Source organism: Malus domestica, chromosome 02 (assembly GCF_042453785.1).
Source record: "Malus domestica chromosome 02, GDT2T_hap1".
Lineage (NCBI taxonomy): Eukaryota > Viridiplantae > Streptophyta > Magnoliopsida > Rosales > Rosaceae > Malus > Malus domestica.
This window is the reverse complement of record NC_091662.1, coordinates 30,256,235-30,274,523: the sequence shown is the minus strand read 5'-3', so window position 1 is coordinate 30,274,523 and position 18,289 is coordinate 30,256,235. Positions and strand designations below refer to the sequence as shown.

Below are 18,289 nucleotides of genomic sequence, written 5' to 3'. Positions count from 1 at the left end.
GATAATTCACATAACCAACCATAATTCACCTGAGCTTACCTGAGTGTCCACAACACCACAATTATATATAGTGCATCATATACCAATTCATATACGATATATAAATTCATATGCATGACATTTAAGGCATACTTTCATTTAAACACATATTTATGGGAAAATATCAAGTATATAAATATATACTGAAAACCAAAATCTCACTCACTAGTATGTCGAAGGGTCGTAGCCCCTGAGTCGCCCTTGAACACGCTCGTCATCGGGACAAGTCTCATCTATATGCGAATTAACTATAAAAACGTTATTTAAAGCACATACACAAAACTAGCTAATAACTTCTCATACACTGCTCAAATTTGGTATTTGAATATACCAACGTGATCTAAACAACGTCACGTCCCAATATTTTTAGAAAAAAATTTCGATCACCCACGCGCCACCACGCGCAAGCAAGGGCACGGCCCTACGCACCCCCACGCGTGGCCAGGTGACAAGCATACTGACGGCGTCAGTTAACACCATCAAGTATATACTGGGGAATATTCCGTTAAGTCCTAACGGAATCCGTCCAAACTAACTGACTACGTCGGAATATTCCGTCGTCTCCTACCTCTGAACTCTGGCAACCGTCGTTGGCGCCGGAAAACTGAGAAATTTTTAAACTATGATATCTCGGCCATTTTTGCACCATTTTTCACGATCTTTATACCAAAATGAAGTGCATGGAGAATAGAACAAGTTTATACCTCTTTCAAGCCTCAAAAACCACGGGATCTTGCTGGGAAAATTCGAGAAAAACCAGCCAAGCTTCGACTTCTCGATTCCGACGTCCAAAACCACCAAACGAACTTCTCCGAGCCTGTAGAGGGCCTTCCAAAGCTCCATGTGAGCTTAGAATTTCCAAAAACACATGTTTTTACGTTAGCATGAACAATGTTCAAATTGGAGATTCTTGGTTCACGAGGTTTTCGAAGGTTTTCATACCTGAAACTGGTATGGATGAGCTCATGGTGAGGAGATGAAGACAATACAACCAAGCACGATCTCGATCTGTGCGTGAATGGGTGAGTTTGGTGCTCGACCGTACGAAGAATGAGGAGAGATAGTGAGTCTGAGAGAGAAAGCACGGGAGAGAAGAGAGAGAATGAGGTTTGTGTGTGTGTGTGTCCCACGTGGTCACCAACCAACCAAGAACATGACATCCAAGAACCAAAATATGTCACACACATACACTACAATTTCAATGTCTAAGGATAAAACCGTCCTTTCACATTATCGAGAATAAAATAATACATATCTCCGGGACGGGCTGTGACAGAGATAGCATCAACCCCAATCTTATCAAAAGCAGAGACTCTCCTTGGGCCGAGGAATCTAAACGAAATCCTACCATAATCTCATTGTCACAAAAAAAAATTAAAAATTAAATCGCAAATTCGATCATATTACAGTAATGAAGATTTTAACCAAACGTTAACAAAAATTTAATGAAATTCAAACGCATAGAACAAAGAAATTCAATAATTTGAGCCCAAAATTAAGTTCGTTTTTCAAGTAAAGCTTAAAGCTTTAAGACATGAAAACGAAAGCTTTATAATTTTTTTTTATTTCACGTAATATAGATAAACCAAAAACTTCTAATTCAAAAATTAAACAACTAAATTTGCCCTAAAATATTGTTTATACTTGTCATGCATATATACAATATTGATTACCCAGAAAAAAAATGGAAAATTCCAAAACCCAGTAACCAAAATTGGAATAATAATACAAAAGTTTTACCAATTGTAGAAAGATAGAGGAGATGTTGAGCATGAAAATTAGATTAGAGCCTTAGAGTCTTAATTTAATAAAAGTTAATACTCAATCAACTAAGTTCTCCATTTCAAACTACCCATCAAATATTTTAAAGCAATACAACCAATAACAACAAAAATTTTAAACTAATCCAAAAACTAAAACCCTTTTAATTTTCCATGTGTATTCAATGATTTGCTTCTTGTAAAAATAGGAAATAAGGAATAATTATTTGGATATAGAGCTAGCAGAGGAAGCAAAGAAGATATGCAAAAGCAAATTAAGAGATCATCATATTACAAAAACTATAGAAGCAAATTAAGAGATCATCATATTTGGAGACAGAGACACATATAAAACTGCAAAAACAAATTATTACCGCTGACAAAAATTGACCTAATTAATTGGATATCCTGACAAGTACTGGTCAAATGTTTTAGGGTAAATTACACAGAACTACCTCAACTATTAGGTCATTAACAGTTTCATACTTCTTCTTTAAAAAATTTCAATGTCATACCTCATCTACGAATTTGTTACAATTTCATACCATTTGTCAGTTGTTTGTCAATTACTCCGTTAAAATGCTGATGTGGCAAGTGACGGGACCCATTTTCTATTAAAAAATATTTTTAAAAAAATTAGAAACCCAAACCCAGATCCTCATCCCCCCACCCCCACTCCCCTGGCAAAACCCATTCGTCCCCCCTTTTCCAAACCTAAACCCCCCCTAGCGCCTTCTCTTCCTCCATCTCCTCCTCCCTCCCATGGTGCTCATTCTCCTCCTCCTCCTCCTGCTGCTTCACTAACCTCTCCCCCTTCTCACCGGAGCCCAACTTGCAACCCAGAAAAGAAAAAAAAATCATCTTCATCTTCCTCGAGAGGGTGGGTGCAGGGAAGGGGGTCGAGACTCGGGCAAGAAGGGATCTGAGCTTTTTTTTTATTTTCTCTTCTGGGTTGCAGGTAGACTTGGCATTCGTGTCGTGTTTTCCGTGTTCGTGTCGTTTTCGTGTCATACCCGATATCTTAACGGGTCGTGTCATGTAACACCCGTTAAAATAAACGGGTAAAATGACCTGACCCGAAATCAACCCAATAATATTAACAGGTAATATGACCCGACCCGTTACCCGTTAAGGAAAATATATTTTAAACCAATAAATAATCAAATGAAAAACATAATACTAAATAAGTATATACATTCCATATTATCACATCCAAAACATAAAAACGCAATTTTGTTTTAAGTATATTTTCGCTTACCTAAAGTCTTTAATAGTTTTTTAATTAATGTAGAAGTGTAAAAAAATATATAAACACTCGTAATGACAAGCTTTATAACTTTCATGAAGAGCTTAACTTCGAAATTCGCCACTATAATCATATAAATCATAGATCAAAATTTAACCGTTGATTGTTGTTTACATTTATGCTTCATTGTTCTCATCAAATTTCGTTTTTTTAGATTTTCTTTTTTGAAAACATGATCTATTAGAGGGTGCCGGTAGATGAACGGTTTGGATCGTTGAATCGTTGATATTATATTTAGAGTTCTACGGTTAGTGAAAATATTGCTTGATGTTTATAAAGTTTCTACAAATTATATGACATTGACTCATATTTCAGTTAATCGTAAATATCGAAACGTGATATCATCTTCTTACATCCACCAGATGATCATGTTTTCAAAAAATAAAATTTTAAAAATGAAATTCAGTCAGAAGAATAAAGTGTAAATAACAATTAACGGTTAAATAAATTTAAGGTTTCACTACTACAAAATTATCTATTGCTGGCGGTCCAAAAACTTTTTTCAACGATCCAACCGTCAAAATTATTTGTACACGTTCCAAGATCGCATACGTAAAAAATCGTAAAAAAAAAACATTCAGAGATTACGTAATGGAACAAAAGTTTTCGACGGTTATAAACGAAAAATCACAATTTAACGGTTATTTTATCTCTGATTTTGATGATTTTTTACAGATACACTCCTCGACCCTATAAGAATGTAATGAATAAATTTGATCTTTAATTTAAAGTATTTACACTAATGGATACCACAAAAACTTATTTTATACTTAATAGAAGTATAATATTAACTCTAAGTGTTTGTTTAATGTACTGTTTTGACGCAATATGCATTCTACAAAACTTTTTTCAACGATCCAACCGTCAAACTTATTTGTACACATTCCAAGATCGCATACGTAAAAAATCATAAAAAACAAACATTCAGAGATTACGTAACTGAACAAAAGTTTTCGACGGTTATAAACGAAAAATCACAATTTAACGGTTATTTTAGCTCTGATTTTGATGCTTTTTTACAGATACACTCCTCGACCCTATAAGAATGTAATGAATGAATTTGATCTTTAATTTAAAGTATTTACACTATTGGATACCACAAAAACTTATTTTATACTTAATAGAAGTATAATATTAACTCTAAGTGTTTGTTTAATGTACTGTTTTGACACAATATGCATTCTTCAAAACTTTTTTCAACGATCCAACCGTCAAACTTATTTGTACACATTCCAAGATCGCATACGTAAAAAATCATAAAAAAAAACATTCAGAGATTACGTAACGGAACAAAAGTTTTTGACGGTTATAAACGAAAAATCACAATTTAACGGTTATTTTAGCTCCGATTTTGATGATTTTTTACAGATACACTCCTCGACCCTATAAGAATGTAATGAATAAATTTGATCTTTAATTTAAAGTATTTACACTAGTGGATACCACAAAAAACTTATTTTATACTTAATAGAAGTATAATATTAACTCTAAATGTTTGTTTAATCTACCGTTTTGACGCAATATGCATTCTACGAAACTTTTTTCAACGATCCAACCGTCAAACTTATTTGTACACATTCCGAGATTGCATACGTTAAAAATCGTAAAAAACAAACATTCAGAGATTACGTAACTGAACAAAAGTTTTCGGTGGTTATAAACGAAAAATCACAATTTAACGGTTATTTTATCTCTGATTTTGATGATTTTTTACAGATATACTCCTCGACCCTATAAGAATGTAATGAATAAATTTGATCTTTAATTTAAAGTATTTACACTAGTGGATACCACAAAAACTTATTTTATACTTAATAGAAGTATAATATTAACTCTAAGTGTTTGTTTAATCTACCGTTTTGACGCAATATGCATTCTACAAAACTTTTTTCAACGATCAAACCGTCAAACTTATTTGTACACATTCCAAGATCGCATTCGTAAAAATCATAAAAAAAAACATTCAGAGCTTATGTAACGGAACAAAAGTTTTCGACGGTTATAAACGAAAAATCACAATTTAACGGTTATTTTAGCTCCGATTTTGATGATTTTTTACAGATACACTCCTCGACCCTATAAGAATGTAATGAATAAATTTGATCTTTAATTTAAAGTATTTACACTAGTGGATAACACAAAAACTTATTTTATACTTAATAGAAGTATAATATTAACTCTAAATGTTTGTTTAATTTACCGTTTTGACGCAATATGCATTCTACAAAACTTTTTTCAACGATCCAACCGTCAAACTTATTTGTACACATTCCGAGATTGCATACGTAAAAACTCGTAAAAAACAAACATTCAGAGATTACGTAACTGAACAAAAGTTTTCGGCGGTTATAAACGAAAAATCACAATTTAACGGTTATTTTATCTCTGATTTTGATGATTTTTTACAGATACACTCCTCAACCCTATAAGAATGTAATGAATAAATTTGATCTTTAATTTAAAGTATTTACACTAGTAGATACCACAAAAACTTATTTTATACTTAATAGTAGTATAATATTAACTCTGAGTGTTTGTTTAATGTACTGTTTTGACGCAATATGCATTCTACAAAACTTTTTTCAACGATCCAACCGTCAAACTTATTTGTACACATTCCAAGATCGCATACGTAAAAAATCATAAAAAACAAACATTCAGGGATTACGTAACGGAACAAAAGTTTTCGACGGTTATAAACGAAAAATCACAATTTAACGGTTATTTTAGCTCCGATTTTGATGATTTTTTTACAGATACACTCCTCGACCCTATAAGAATGTAATGAATAAATTTAATCTTTAATTTAAAGTATTTACACTAGTGGATACCACAAAAACTTATTTTATGCTTAATAGAAGTATAATATTAACTCTAAATGTTTGTTTAATCTACCATTTTGACGCAATATGCATTCTACGAAACTTTTTTCAACGATCCAACCGTCAAACTTATTTGTACACATTCGGAGATTGCATACGTAAAAAATCGTAAAAAACAAACATTCAGAGATTACGTAATGGAACAAAAGTTTTCGGCGGTTATAAACGAAAAATCACAATTTAACGGTTATTTTATCTCTGATTTTGATGATTTTTTACAGATACACTCCTCGACACTATAAGAATGTAATGAATAAATTTGATCTTTAATTTAAAGTATTTACACTAGTGGATACCACAAAAACTTATTTTATACTGAATAAAAGTATAATATTAACTCTAAGTGTTTGTTTAATCTACCGTTTTGATGCAATATGCATTCTACGAAGCTTTTCTCAACGATCCAACCGTCAAAATTATTTGTACACGTTCCAAGATCGCATACGTAAAAAATCGTAAAAAACAAACATTCAGAGATTACGTAATGGAACAAAAGTTTTCGACGGTTATAAACGAAAAAATCACAATTTAACGGTTATTTTATCTCTGATTTTGATGATTTTTTACAAATACACTCCTCGACCCTATAAGAATGTAATGAATAAATTTGATCTTTAATTTAAAGTATTTACACTAGTGGATACCACAAAAACTTATTTTATACTTAATAGAAGTATAATATTAACTCTAAGTGTTTGTTTAATGTACTGTTTTGACGCAATATGCATTCTTCAAAACTTTTTTCAACGATCCAACCGTCAAACTTATTTGTACACATTCCGAGATCGCATACGTTAAAAATCATAAAAAACAAACATTCAGAGATTAAGTAACGGAACAAAAGTTTTCGACGGTTATAAACGAAAAATCACAATTTAACGGTTATTTTAGCTCCGATTTTGATTATTTTTTACAGATACACTCCTCGACCCTATAAGAATGTAATGAATAAATTAGATCTTTAATTTAAAGTATTTACACTAGTGGATACCACAAAAACTTATTTTATACTTAATAGAAGTATAATATTAACTCTAAGTGTTTGCTTAATCTACCGTTTTGACGCAATATGCATTATATGAAACTTTTTTCAACGATCCAACCGTCAAACTTATTTGTACACATTCCGAGATCGCATATGTAAAAAATCGTAAAAAACAAACATTTAGAGATTACGTAATGGAATAAAAGTTTTCGGCGGTTATAAACGAAAAATCATAATTTAACGGTTATTTTATCTCTGATTTTGATGATTTTTTTACAGATACACTCCTCGACCCTATAAGAATGTAATGAATAAATTTGATCTTTTATTTAAAGCATTTACATTTTTTTATATATGAGTGATTTTATATATATATTTTTACATTTTTACACTTCTACAATAATTATTATTAATTTTATTAATTTTTCCCTCAAATAAAAAACATTATTCATGAGGGTTTGAAGGATTTAAAAAATCTAAACGATAATATAAGTGTAACAATTATTTATTCGTGGAGGAATAATGATAAATCACGAGTGTTTATATATTTTTTCACATTTTTCATACTTGTATGTATGTCTTCTTAGTTCTTGCATATACAAATACTATACCAGTATATTTTAATTTTGGACAAGAATATGTTATGTAAAATTTATCCTAGTAATGATAATAAGGAACTCTCATAATAAAAATAAATAATGACTAAAACTTTTTTTTAATTTTTTTATAATTTATATAGAACAATAATACAAAACTATATATTTAATATAGAATATATTGTATATATTAATATGACTATTGTATTTTATAATAAATCTTTTAGTAATTAAACCTTAAAATTATTAAAATAATTCTTTTCTTAACGGGTCGAAACGGGTTACCCACGTGTTACCCGCGTGTATACCTGTTAAGAACCCGTTAACGGGTTCTTAACGGGTCACCCGATAGTGACCCGATAAGTTATCGTGTTGACCCGAAACCCGTTATTTTCGTGTCGTTTTCGTGTCGTGTCAAAAACTGCCAAGTCTAGTTGCAGGTTGGGCTCGGGTGAGGGAGAAGACGAACTGGGGGTTTTGAATGGGGGAATGGGTGTGGATTTAAGGAGTGGAGTGTGTAGAGAAGGGAAGAGGGTGGGTGTGAGGTGGGTGCGGAGGAGGATGAGGAGAAGGAGGAGGGGGGACAGATGGGAAGGGGGGATGGGGATCTGGGTTTGGGTCTTTTTTTTTTAATATTTATTATTTTTTAATAGAAAATGGATCCCGTCACTTGCCACGTCAGCATTTTAACAGAAGAATTAACAGACAACTTACGGAATGTATGAAATTGTAACAAGTTCGTAGATGAGGTATGACATTGAAACTTTTTAAAGACGAGGTATGAAGCTGTTAATTACTCAATAGTTGAGGTAGTTTTGTATAATTTACCTAATGTTTTATTACAAGAAAGAGGTAACTGAGAAACCTCATAGTTGAGAACTGAACTTAGAAGCTGAACTATGATGCTAAAGTGAAGCAAGAAGTAACTTCTCCATTTCAAAGCCTACAAATCAGAGTTTGCAGCTGTCCTGATTAATGCCATTTTAAATTTGACATTTGTCTCAATCTGTATCATGTGTTTATAGACGTTTAGTTATAATCATAAAACTCAAATTTTTGGTTCAGAAGTTCAAGGATGGTTATATGATGTCTACGTTGAGGGTAACATGCAAAGAAAATTTGGGGATAATATTGCTCAAAAAATTGTCAACAATGTTGATTCTCCAAGAAATTATTATCTATACTAAAACCCTGTGGGAAAACCATTGTTCACTAACAGTGCCCACCCGATTTTGCCCCTGATCTAACGCTCACTTTTTTGGCATTTTGAAGATGCTATATGAAATGTCATTTTGCCCCTTTCCTTTATATTTTGGCCTAATCGGATAAACAGTCCTCGTGGTGATAAGGTAATCGGAAGATAGCCCTTGTGGTAAAAAAAATTAGGATTTAAACCCTTGTGATAGAGTCCGTTAGCAAATTTGATCCAAAATTGATTTTTCCGTTACTTGTCTGTTAAATACAAGGATAAAAATGTATTTTAACGTGTACTCCTTCTTCTTCCTCCCTTTGCATTTCATCTGTTTATATCTTAAAACAACCCCTACCAAAAAAACCACAGAAAATAAACCATGATCATTAATCTCTCAGCTTCTCCACGCTCCTATTCTCTCTCTCTCATCAAGTTATCCAATTCCAAATCACCCATCTCTGATTTTCCATCAAAACCCAAAACCCAAAACCCAAAACCCACCACCCAAAACCTCCATCTTCTTCCATTTGCTTACATGGATGCCTTGGAGATAAGCTGCAACGAAGTGACCGCTCTCATGGACAACAATTATGGCCGTTAACACAGCAGCCGCCTCCAAAACCAACTGAGGTTGCCAGAGTCGAAGCCAGGAATCGCACAAGTCCTAAACTTGAACCTTTTCCCATGTGGGCACCTACCATTTTCAATGAAAAATCGATCCTTGCAGTGAAAACCAAGGTCTAGTGAAGAAAATGAGCAGCAAATGGAAGAAGATAGAGGTTTTGGGTGGTGGGTTTTAGGTTTTGATGGAAAATCAGAGATGAGTGATTTGGAATTAGATAACTTGATGAGAGAGAAAGAAGAGGATGATGGAGAAGATGAGAGATTAATGATCATGGTTTATTTTCTGTGGTTTTCTGGTAGGGGTTGTTTTAAGATATAAATAGATGAAACGCAGAGGGAGGAAGAAGAATGCGTACTAGTTAAAATACATTTTTATCCCTGTATTTAACAGACAAGTAACAAAAAAAAAATAATTTTGGATTAAATTTGCTAACGAAATCTACCACAAAAATTTAAATCCTAATTTTTTTTACGTTACCTTCTGATTGCCTTATCACCGCGACCGTTTGTTATCTTCCCCCCCCCCCCCCGGCGTGTTGCTCGGCTTTGCCTTTTCCACTTATGGCCACGTGTCGATCATCGAATTGGCCGTGGCTTTGTCTCTTCTCTCTCTTATTTTTGCCGTGGTTTAAGCTGGTTGTGCATTTTTCTTCGTTTCAAATTTGCTTGGTTAGCTTTGTTTGCCGTTTCTTTCGTTTTGCTTATGCTTTTTGTTATCGTTTCTGTCTTTCGTTTTTCTTGTTGGTTTCTGCTGTTGTGCAATTGATTTTCAGCTTTTGTTTTTCAGCGCCTTTGTTTTCGCTTTCCAGTTTTTAATTCGGGACAGGAAATATCGATTTGTTCATTTTTTTTACTTACACTCTTGATAGGCTATGACTTTGTGTTTTTTTATGGTTGTTTTTGCAGTGGTTGAACGGCTGTCTGATCGTCAATTGGAGGATCGTGTAGTTGCAATTTCCAGTATCCCCAATTGGGTTCTTTGTCAGGTATTAGTTTTTTGTGCGATGTTTTTTTTTTTTTTTTTCGAACTGAATTGGCCATATGATTATTTGTTTCGGTTATTTGAATTTGTAGGGTTGTTTTTTGATTATTTCATGCCATTTGTTGCTTCATTATTTTATTACCAAGCATTCCTATTTTGGGATATTTCTGTTTTATCGGAGAGATAGACTGTTTTTTTGAGCGAAAGTTTTAATCTCTCAGATTTTTAGTTAGGTTTTGTTTTGGGTTTGGCAGATTTGTAGCCCGTTTATGCATGTGGGTTTTATCAGACTTGGAAGAAAATGGGATTGAGTGTGAAATCTAGATACTGGATTTCATTAGTATAATCTACATAGTGGTATTATAGAAATTTTATATTATTTTTTGGAAAATTAATTATTTAAAATCCGCAGACCATTCGAGGTCACAATTTATATTGTTGAATAGATATCGAGATTACGAACGCATAGGCGAAAACCGTTTGCAAGTCCAGATTATAACGGTATAGTTACGGACGTTTGAAGTTGTTGCTAAAAAAATTAAAAATTAAAAATTAAAAAAAAATGAAAAGAGAAGGAAAAGGCCACGGGAGTGGCTAAAAAGAGGAGAGGAAAAGAAAGCCACGGGAAGGTGGCGAGAGAAAAGAAGGAAAAACCCGTTTTGGGGCGAATTAGACCCGTTAACCCGCAAACTTGATCCGCTCATATCTCCTTCATCCGATCTCCGTTTTGGGTGATCTTGGTGTTCATTAAAGCTCTTGACGAGCCCTACATCTCTGTAGTGTTAGATTTCCCATTTTCTTATCTATTTTTCCAGTTAGAGACAGCAAAGTTCTGTGGGTTTCCGGCGGTTTTATCATTTTTCCGGTGATTCCGTCAACCATTTCCTTCGAGTGAAGTATACTCTTCATAATCTTCAAGTTGGTGCTTTCGTATTCGTTTTAGAGTTGGGTGTGTAGAACCCTAGAAACCCGGTTTTCCATGATGAAATTGGATTTTTACTCTAATTACCACGTAAATTTGAGCCTTTGTGGTTAAGGTTGAAAAATTGGGTTTTCAAATCCTTCACCATGGCTACCATCGCGTGTGGCGGTGCGTGAGATTGTCCACGAGTGTTGTCAAGTACCAAATACCTTCTAGTGACCCTATGAACCTATGTCTAGCTTGGTTTCCCGAAATTCAATTGTTTGGTATGGCGATCAAATTGGACCACCACTTGTTTATGTGATTGATGACAATCTGATCGTTGGATCGTTGTACAATTTTGTGAGCACCATATTTATCAGTTGTTGGGCCTTAGGAACTTACTAGTGAAAATCTAGTGGTTGGATCTTACGGAGCAAATGATGTAAGATCATGGACCATACCTTTGATCGACGGTTTGATTCTCATTAAATGTCGTTGTGGGAGACTTATGAGAGTTTTGGGCATGTGAATTTATCGAGAGAAATCTAAATGTGGACTTGTGCTTTGTTTTTGGCGGTAATAGAGCTTGATGCCTTGAATTCCATGCTAGAGTGCGTTAGTGTGGACCTCAGGTGAGTGACTTTAATATATGTGATATTGGTGATTACCTTATTTTCGTAATTGTTATCCTATGTGGATATGACTTGGGTTTATAAATATGTTTTCTATTGAATAATTTTTTTTAATGCTTAGCCATTGATTTAAGTTTATGAAATGAGATTTGACATGTATATATATTGAAATATGGTTTGATTGGCATGTTGTGATGAAATGTGAGGACTAGTGGTAGACCGTTAAACTGTGGTGATAGGGATTTGTTGATTCGATATGGTTTCATCTTCTGCTTTGTTGATTCGTTCTAAATTTAGTATTTGTGCCTTATTTCCCTTGGTTAAGCTTTTGTAAATTAAGTAACTTGTGCTTGTCTCATTTCTTTGAGTCATTGTATATATGGTTGTTGGCCTTCCGCGATTCTGTTGAGTGATGGTCCGAAATCGTATCCACTTGGATTCCGTTGAGAGATGTTCCGGAATCCCTCCTCCTCTGTGATTTCTTTGAGTGATGGTCCGGGGTCGTATCCACCTCGGGTTTCATTGAGTTTGGATTGAGATAGCTTCAAAGATGTAGGCTTCGGCCGAACTGCGTCCATCTAGCCCTAGTTTTTAATGTACATATGAACGATGGATTTTGAGAATCTTATGCTTTGAATTAAAAAAGTCGTTGGATATCTGAGTGACTCCTTCCAAGTTGTCAGTAACTTGATTATGATTTCATAAAGCATGATTCTATACTTGATGTTTATAGATTGTGATCGATGTCACTAATTTTACATGCAAGAAACCGATAAATTATTTTGGTTCCGTTAAGTGATCCGGAACCCGATGTGGTTGGATTCCGTTGAGTGGTATGGAATCCCTACTCTTGCTCATTTCCATAAGTTAGACTTGTACCTTGGATTCAAGTGAATGAGAATTACCCACAATAAATCTTGTGAATATAAATTTGAATTATCAAGTTATTACTTGAAATCCAGGCAGAGAATTATATAGAAGTCCTTTATTAATTTAGGTTTATGAAATGAGATTTGACATGTATATATATTGAAATATGGTTTGATTGGTTTGATTGGTTTGATTGGCCTGTTGTGATGAAATGTGAGGACTAGTGGTAGACCGTTAAACTGTGGTGATGGGGATTTGTTGATTCGATATGGTTTCATCTTCCACTTCGTTGATTCGTTCTAAATTTAGTATTTGTGCCTTATTTCCCTTGGTTAAGCTTTTGTAAATTAAGTAACTTGTGCTTGTCTCATTTCTTTGAGTCATTGTATATATGGTTGTTGGCCTTCCGCGATTCTGTTGAGTGATGGTCCGAAATCGTATCCACTTGGATTCCGTTGAGAGATGGTCCGGAATCCCTCCTACTCCGTGATTTTTTTGAGTGATGGTCCGGGGTCGTATCCACCTCGGGTTTCATTGAGTTTGGATTGAGATAGCTTCAAAGATGTAGGCTTCGGCCGAACTGCGTCCATCTAGCCCTAGTTTTTAATGTACATATGAACGATGGATTTTGAGAATCTTGTGCTTTAAATTAAAAAAGTCGTTGGATGTCTGGGTGACTCCTTCGAAGTTGTCAGTGACTTGATTATGATTTCATAAAGCATAATTCTATACTTGATGTTTATAGATTGTCATCGATGTCACTAATTTTACATGCAAGAAACCGATGGATAATTTTGGTTCCGTTAAGTGATCCGGAAGCCGATGTGGTTGGATTCCGTTGAGTGGTCTGGAATCGTATCTTGATTTGGATTCCGTTGAGTGGTCTGGAATCCCTACTCTTGCTCATTTCTATAAGTTAGACTTGTACCTTGGATTCGAGTGAATGAGAATTACCCACAATAAATTTTGTGAATATAAATTTGAATTATCAAGTTATTACTTGAAATCCAGGGGAATTATATAGAAGTCCTTTATTAATTTTGTGCATTGAGATGTGATCTGATTGACTGATTAACATAATTAAATGTTAATATCGTGCATCCTTGATATCATGGAATGGGTTACTTGAGATGATTGTGGAAGGATGTTGAATATGATTGTTATTATAATGATTAGATCAGTGATCAATGCGACTAGAGGATACTATTGTGCTTTATTGATTCTTTGATATATTACTTGATATGAATAGTGATTTTATGTTGAAACATAATGATGTATATGATGGATGAAATAGAAACCTTGATTGTCATGCGGGTTGTTATGTAGTTTGAATCGAATAATTCATGCTCGTCAAGTCCAAATGTTTGATTGAGGAATGTTATGCATTTTGGCTTGAATAGATTGTGTTATATGTCGAGTTATAGCGAAGTTGAACTACGAATGGCTTGATCTCTATTGAGGGTACGTAGACAGTCTAACGAAGAGGTTAGATGCAACCATAAAGTATACAAAAATTTATTACGCAATTGGTTCTCGAGTTGTGTTTTGCATATCCTGGTGGCGGGATATGTTAGAGATACGAGTAGTTGGTGACGTCATGTGTCGAGCCTGGACGTATGTCGAGATAGGGGCGTGACATTGAGAGTGAGCAAAAAACAACACTGAAAGGATGGGATAAAGAATTGGGATCAGGGATATGGAAACAGAGAAAAAGAATATGATGGATGTATAGGATCACTACGTTTATGTTTGTGTGTTGAGAATGTGGTTCAGTTAAGCAGTGGTCGTGCTGTGTTTTCTTTTGGCAATCTCATTCTTTTAATCAGTTACGCTTTTAAACAAACTGTTGTAGGTCTATAGTTTTGAAAGTGTAGTTGTTACATCATTGTTCAGCCTCTTTGAAATTTCTTTCTGCATTATTTGTCAATTCACAAACCTTAAATCTCATTTCAGCAGTTAAACATGGAAGGTCGAGGTCCAACTCCTCTTGATCGATTGGTCCCATATGAAAAAATTGGAAAAATTAAAGTTCGTATCTGCAGAATATAGATACCAAGATTTTCAGGCATGACTGATAAATATGCAGGTCTACACTGTGTATTAGTTGATGAAAAGGTCAGTAATTAATCTTTAATAATACTGTTTGATAAGCTCTTAACATGTGAATTTTGTATTTGTTCTAATACATATCACATGACATTTTTACTCTCTGGGATAAACACAATCTCCAATTCATTTCTAATCTCTGTATTCTTTCATTTTGTATCGGAAAATTACATGTTAGTTATCATTCTGTCTCTATGTGATAAGAATTTGTTTTTGGGTGCATATGCATTGTCTTTAACTTGTTAATTACACTAATAAATTCACTCTTGACGTTAACTATCCATCTTATTCTCTAATATTTGTGATTTACATTTATTTTCATATTATTTCAAGTATTAAATATATCAACTCTCATGTTAAGTCTATGTGACATGTAATTATTTTATGGGTATCCATTGCCTTTAAACTGTTAATTACAATGATAACTTGGCTTTCAGTATTTAGTATTCATCTTAGTCTATAATGTTGGTAATTTGCAAATGTTTTCATATTATTTTAAGTTTCAAATTTAGTGTTATTTACCTATTCATGATATCTTTGACAATTTCTTTTTCTTCCCTTCTCAATGTTTGGTTATCAAGGAACAAGCGATAGAAGCGTCTTCTGACGAAATGAACTATGATATAATAGTCCCAAAAATTGAAGCAGGTGCTTGCTACGAGATTATGAATTTTCGTACCAACAAAATAAGAGGCCAGTGTCAAGTAGTCCCGCATGACACCCATCTCGTGTTAACTGCCAAAACAGTTTTTAACAAGTTAACAAGTGTGTTTCTGCCTATTCTGTGTCGCAGATTTTTTTTTGCAAGATTATAATAGATTGTATCCAGGCTGAACAAGACTGATATCCTAACAGGTAATAAATATGTACGCATGTATATATAGCTGTGTGTTACAATGCATTGATACATGTTTTATGAAACATTTTCTCCTCACCTAATTATGTTTTGGTTTTCTTTCTTTTTTTCAAATTTGTAGATGTTATTGGTCATGTGGTTGGAGTCCAGCGTTTTGGACTTGACGAGTTAACACATCATATGAACTATCTAAACATAAGCTTTCTATTTTTACTTCTTTTACATAAGCTTTCTATTTCATGATTATTAACTATCTAAACATCTTTTTGGATATTTAACAGGATGATACATTTTTGTGCAAGGCATCAATTAAGCGGTTTAACACATCATATGAATGGTGGTATGCTGCTTGCCCTACATGTGCCAAACAAATGTACAAGGACCCAACAACTGGTCAACTGATGTGCCAAAAACATATAAATCAAATGCCAACTCCTTGGTAACGAGTTAAACACTATATTTTGCGTTTGTCAATTGATCGTTGTCTCATATCCTTATTAAACTGAAACTTATCATTTATTCTGTTTTTAATTACATATTTTCAATTAATAGTTCATTGATCACGTAACAAACTTACAAGCCATAAATTTAATTAAATTTGAAATCAAACTTTGCATACCTATCCTTTTATTTTTCATATGATTAGTATTAACATTAAACCATACCATAGAAAAATCTATGAGAATGTAGTTCTTGACTTATTACACTGTGTATCCTCTATAATTAATGGCTTTTCTATTTGAATGAAGGTACAAAGTGTTCTTGGTCCTTGAAGACGAAACAAATGAGATCAATGCTCTCATTATCGGCAAATTAGGAGAAAAGGTCTTTGGCATGCCATGCAAAGATTTGGTTTACAATCAAAGATCAACAGATCACAAGCAATTACCAAGTGAGTTTTTCAGACTTATAGGCCAAAGGAAAAATTTTCACCTTTGGTTTGGAAGCCGACGAAATTTGTTGAATTCAAATGATCTCCTTATCTACAATGTTTCTGAGGACACAATGATCCAACCAACAACACCAGTCTTTTATGAAAGAAATTGCAGTGTCTTCGACAACAGTTTCATCGTCCACTACACCAGCTGAAAAAACCGGAGAAACGCACAAGAGGAAAAGAGATTCCATCAGGAGAGCCCTTTTTACAGAGGCTAAAAACATGTTATATTCTGCATCACAGCATTTTTTTCTCATTCTCAATTTATTTTCAATCTGATCTAAATCTATTTTTCCTATCTCTTTAATATATTTGGTACGGTGAGACAGAGGAAGTCTCTGAAGTAGATGTCTAGGATTTTGGTCAGGTTCCAATCAAATTGTTGAAAAAAAAGCATCTTCTCCAACAAGCATGAAAAAAGACCCTCTACCAAAAAAAAAAAAAACTAGGTAACTTTGCTCCATTCCTATTTTTTATATGATGTAACCATATTTGCACACACTTGATTACAGCTCAGTTAGCATTTACATATTTTTTTTTACCATCTGCACATCGTTTATTTGCAGTTATTGCCAGAAGGAACAAACTTTTGCTGCTATAGAAAAGAGACTGATCATCTTTTGTTAAAACAACATCAGTGCTTCTCCATATTTTTTGCGTGTAAATAGGCCACCATAACATTGATACCCCTATTTTTTGTGCACATGAACAACTGATGCTGATCAACACCTAACATAGCTACCAGGGGGAAATATCAGACTCATCACTTTTGTACATCCATGTCAAAATGTTTCCTAATGTTTTTTGCCTAAATTGTACAACTATAAACAGTGGCCTGTAAAAATATTGACTACATTTTATATGCAGTCTTTATTATGTTTATGTTAATAGTGTTACTCAACATTTATGTACATTTGGATTTTCATGATATGTTCTATAGTTTTATTTTCGTTCCTGCAACAACGTGCGGGCACAATTTCCTAGTTATATTCCAAGGCCTAAAATAAAGAGTTAGCCTTCAAGTGAAAGCAACACATATAAGTCTAATGCTCCAAACCAAAAAAGATACGTTGTAAGGTCAACAATTACAACTTCAAAGTTTGTCATGGTATTCTGATGTACAAATTAACTAACAAACCTTGAATTCCTCAAATGTTAGTTTCGGAATAATTTTTCAGTCACCGCTACAATCAAAACCATAGCTATTGTCTGGGAATAATGCCTGTAGCAAATTGAAACCAGATCATTATGTTAGACATTGAAATAAAGAACAAAAGTGATGATACTAATAAGACATAAATTACAATAGATGTTGTGTAGTTTAATATGTCAGCAACATTAACGGGAAAATCTATGGAAGTAGTGGAAGTTATGGTGAGGAGAAGGATAAATATTATGTGCCTACAAGAAACTAAGTGGGTTGGTAGTAAGGCAAAGGATCTAGAAAACTCAGGGTTTAAACTTTGGTATTCGGGCACAAATAGAACGAGAAACGGTGTTGGCATCATCGTGGACAAGACCTTGGTACAAGATGTTGTAGATGTCAAGAGGGTAGGAGATAGAATCATGGCAATCAAGATTGTAATAGGACAAGAACTTATTAATGTGATTAGTGCGT

The 18,289-nt window shown here is 33.8% G+C and overlaps 1 protein-coding gene across 9 annotated transcripts; it reads left to right on the top strand.

Annotated features, from left to right (window-relative positions):
- Positions 1–10,228: 10,228 nt before the first annotated feature.
- On the top strand, positions 10,229–17,572 carry LOC103427096 (uncharacterized). 9 transcript variants are annotated; one of them, XM_070817791.1, is made up of 7 exons: positions 10,229–10,370; positions 14,726–14,887; positions 16,016–16,173; positions 16,484–16,626; positions 16,775–16,895; positions 17,039–17,120; positions 17,410–17,572. In XM_070817791.1, the coding sequence occupies exons 2-6, from the start codon at positions 14,840–14,842 to the stop codon at positions 17,055–17,057; spliced, it is 489 nt and encodes a 162-aa protein (XP_070673892.1). In that variant the 5' UTR covers positions 10,229–10,370; positions 14,726–14,839; the 3' UTR covers positions 17,058–17,120; positions 17,410–17,572. The 9 variants fall into 9 exon arrangements, with proteins under 9 accessions (XP_070673892.1, XP_070673894.1, XP_028950089.2 ...); XM_070817793.1 differs by having other exon boundaries at positions 17,001–17,120; XM_029094256.2 differs by lacking the exon at positions 17,410–17,572 and adding an exon at positions 17,238–17,319 and having other exon boundaries at positions 16,799–16,895.
- Positions 17,573–18,289: the final 717 nt, after the last annotated feature.

Coding starts and splice junctions, on each gene's coding strand:
- LOC103427096 (XM_070817791.1), top strand. CDS start 14,840: ATGACTGATAAATATGCAGGTCTACACTGTGTATTAGTTGATGAAAAG. Junction 14,888..16,015: donor GTGTATTAGTTGATGAAAAG/GTCAGTAATTAA, acceptor GATATTTAACAG/GATGATACATTTTTGTGCAA. Junction 16,174..16,483: donor AATCAAATGCCAACTCCTTG/GTAACGAGTTAA, acceptor ATTTGAATGAAG/GTACAAAGTGTTCTTGGTCC.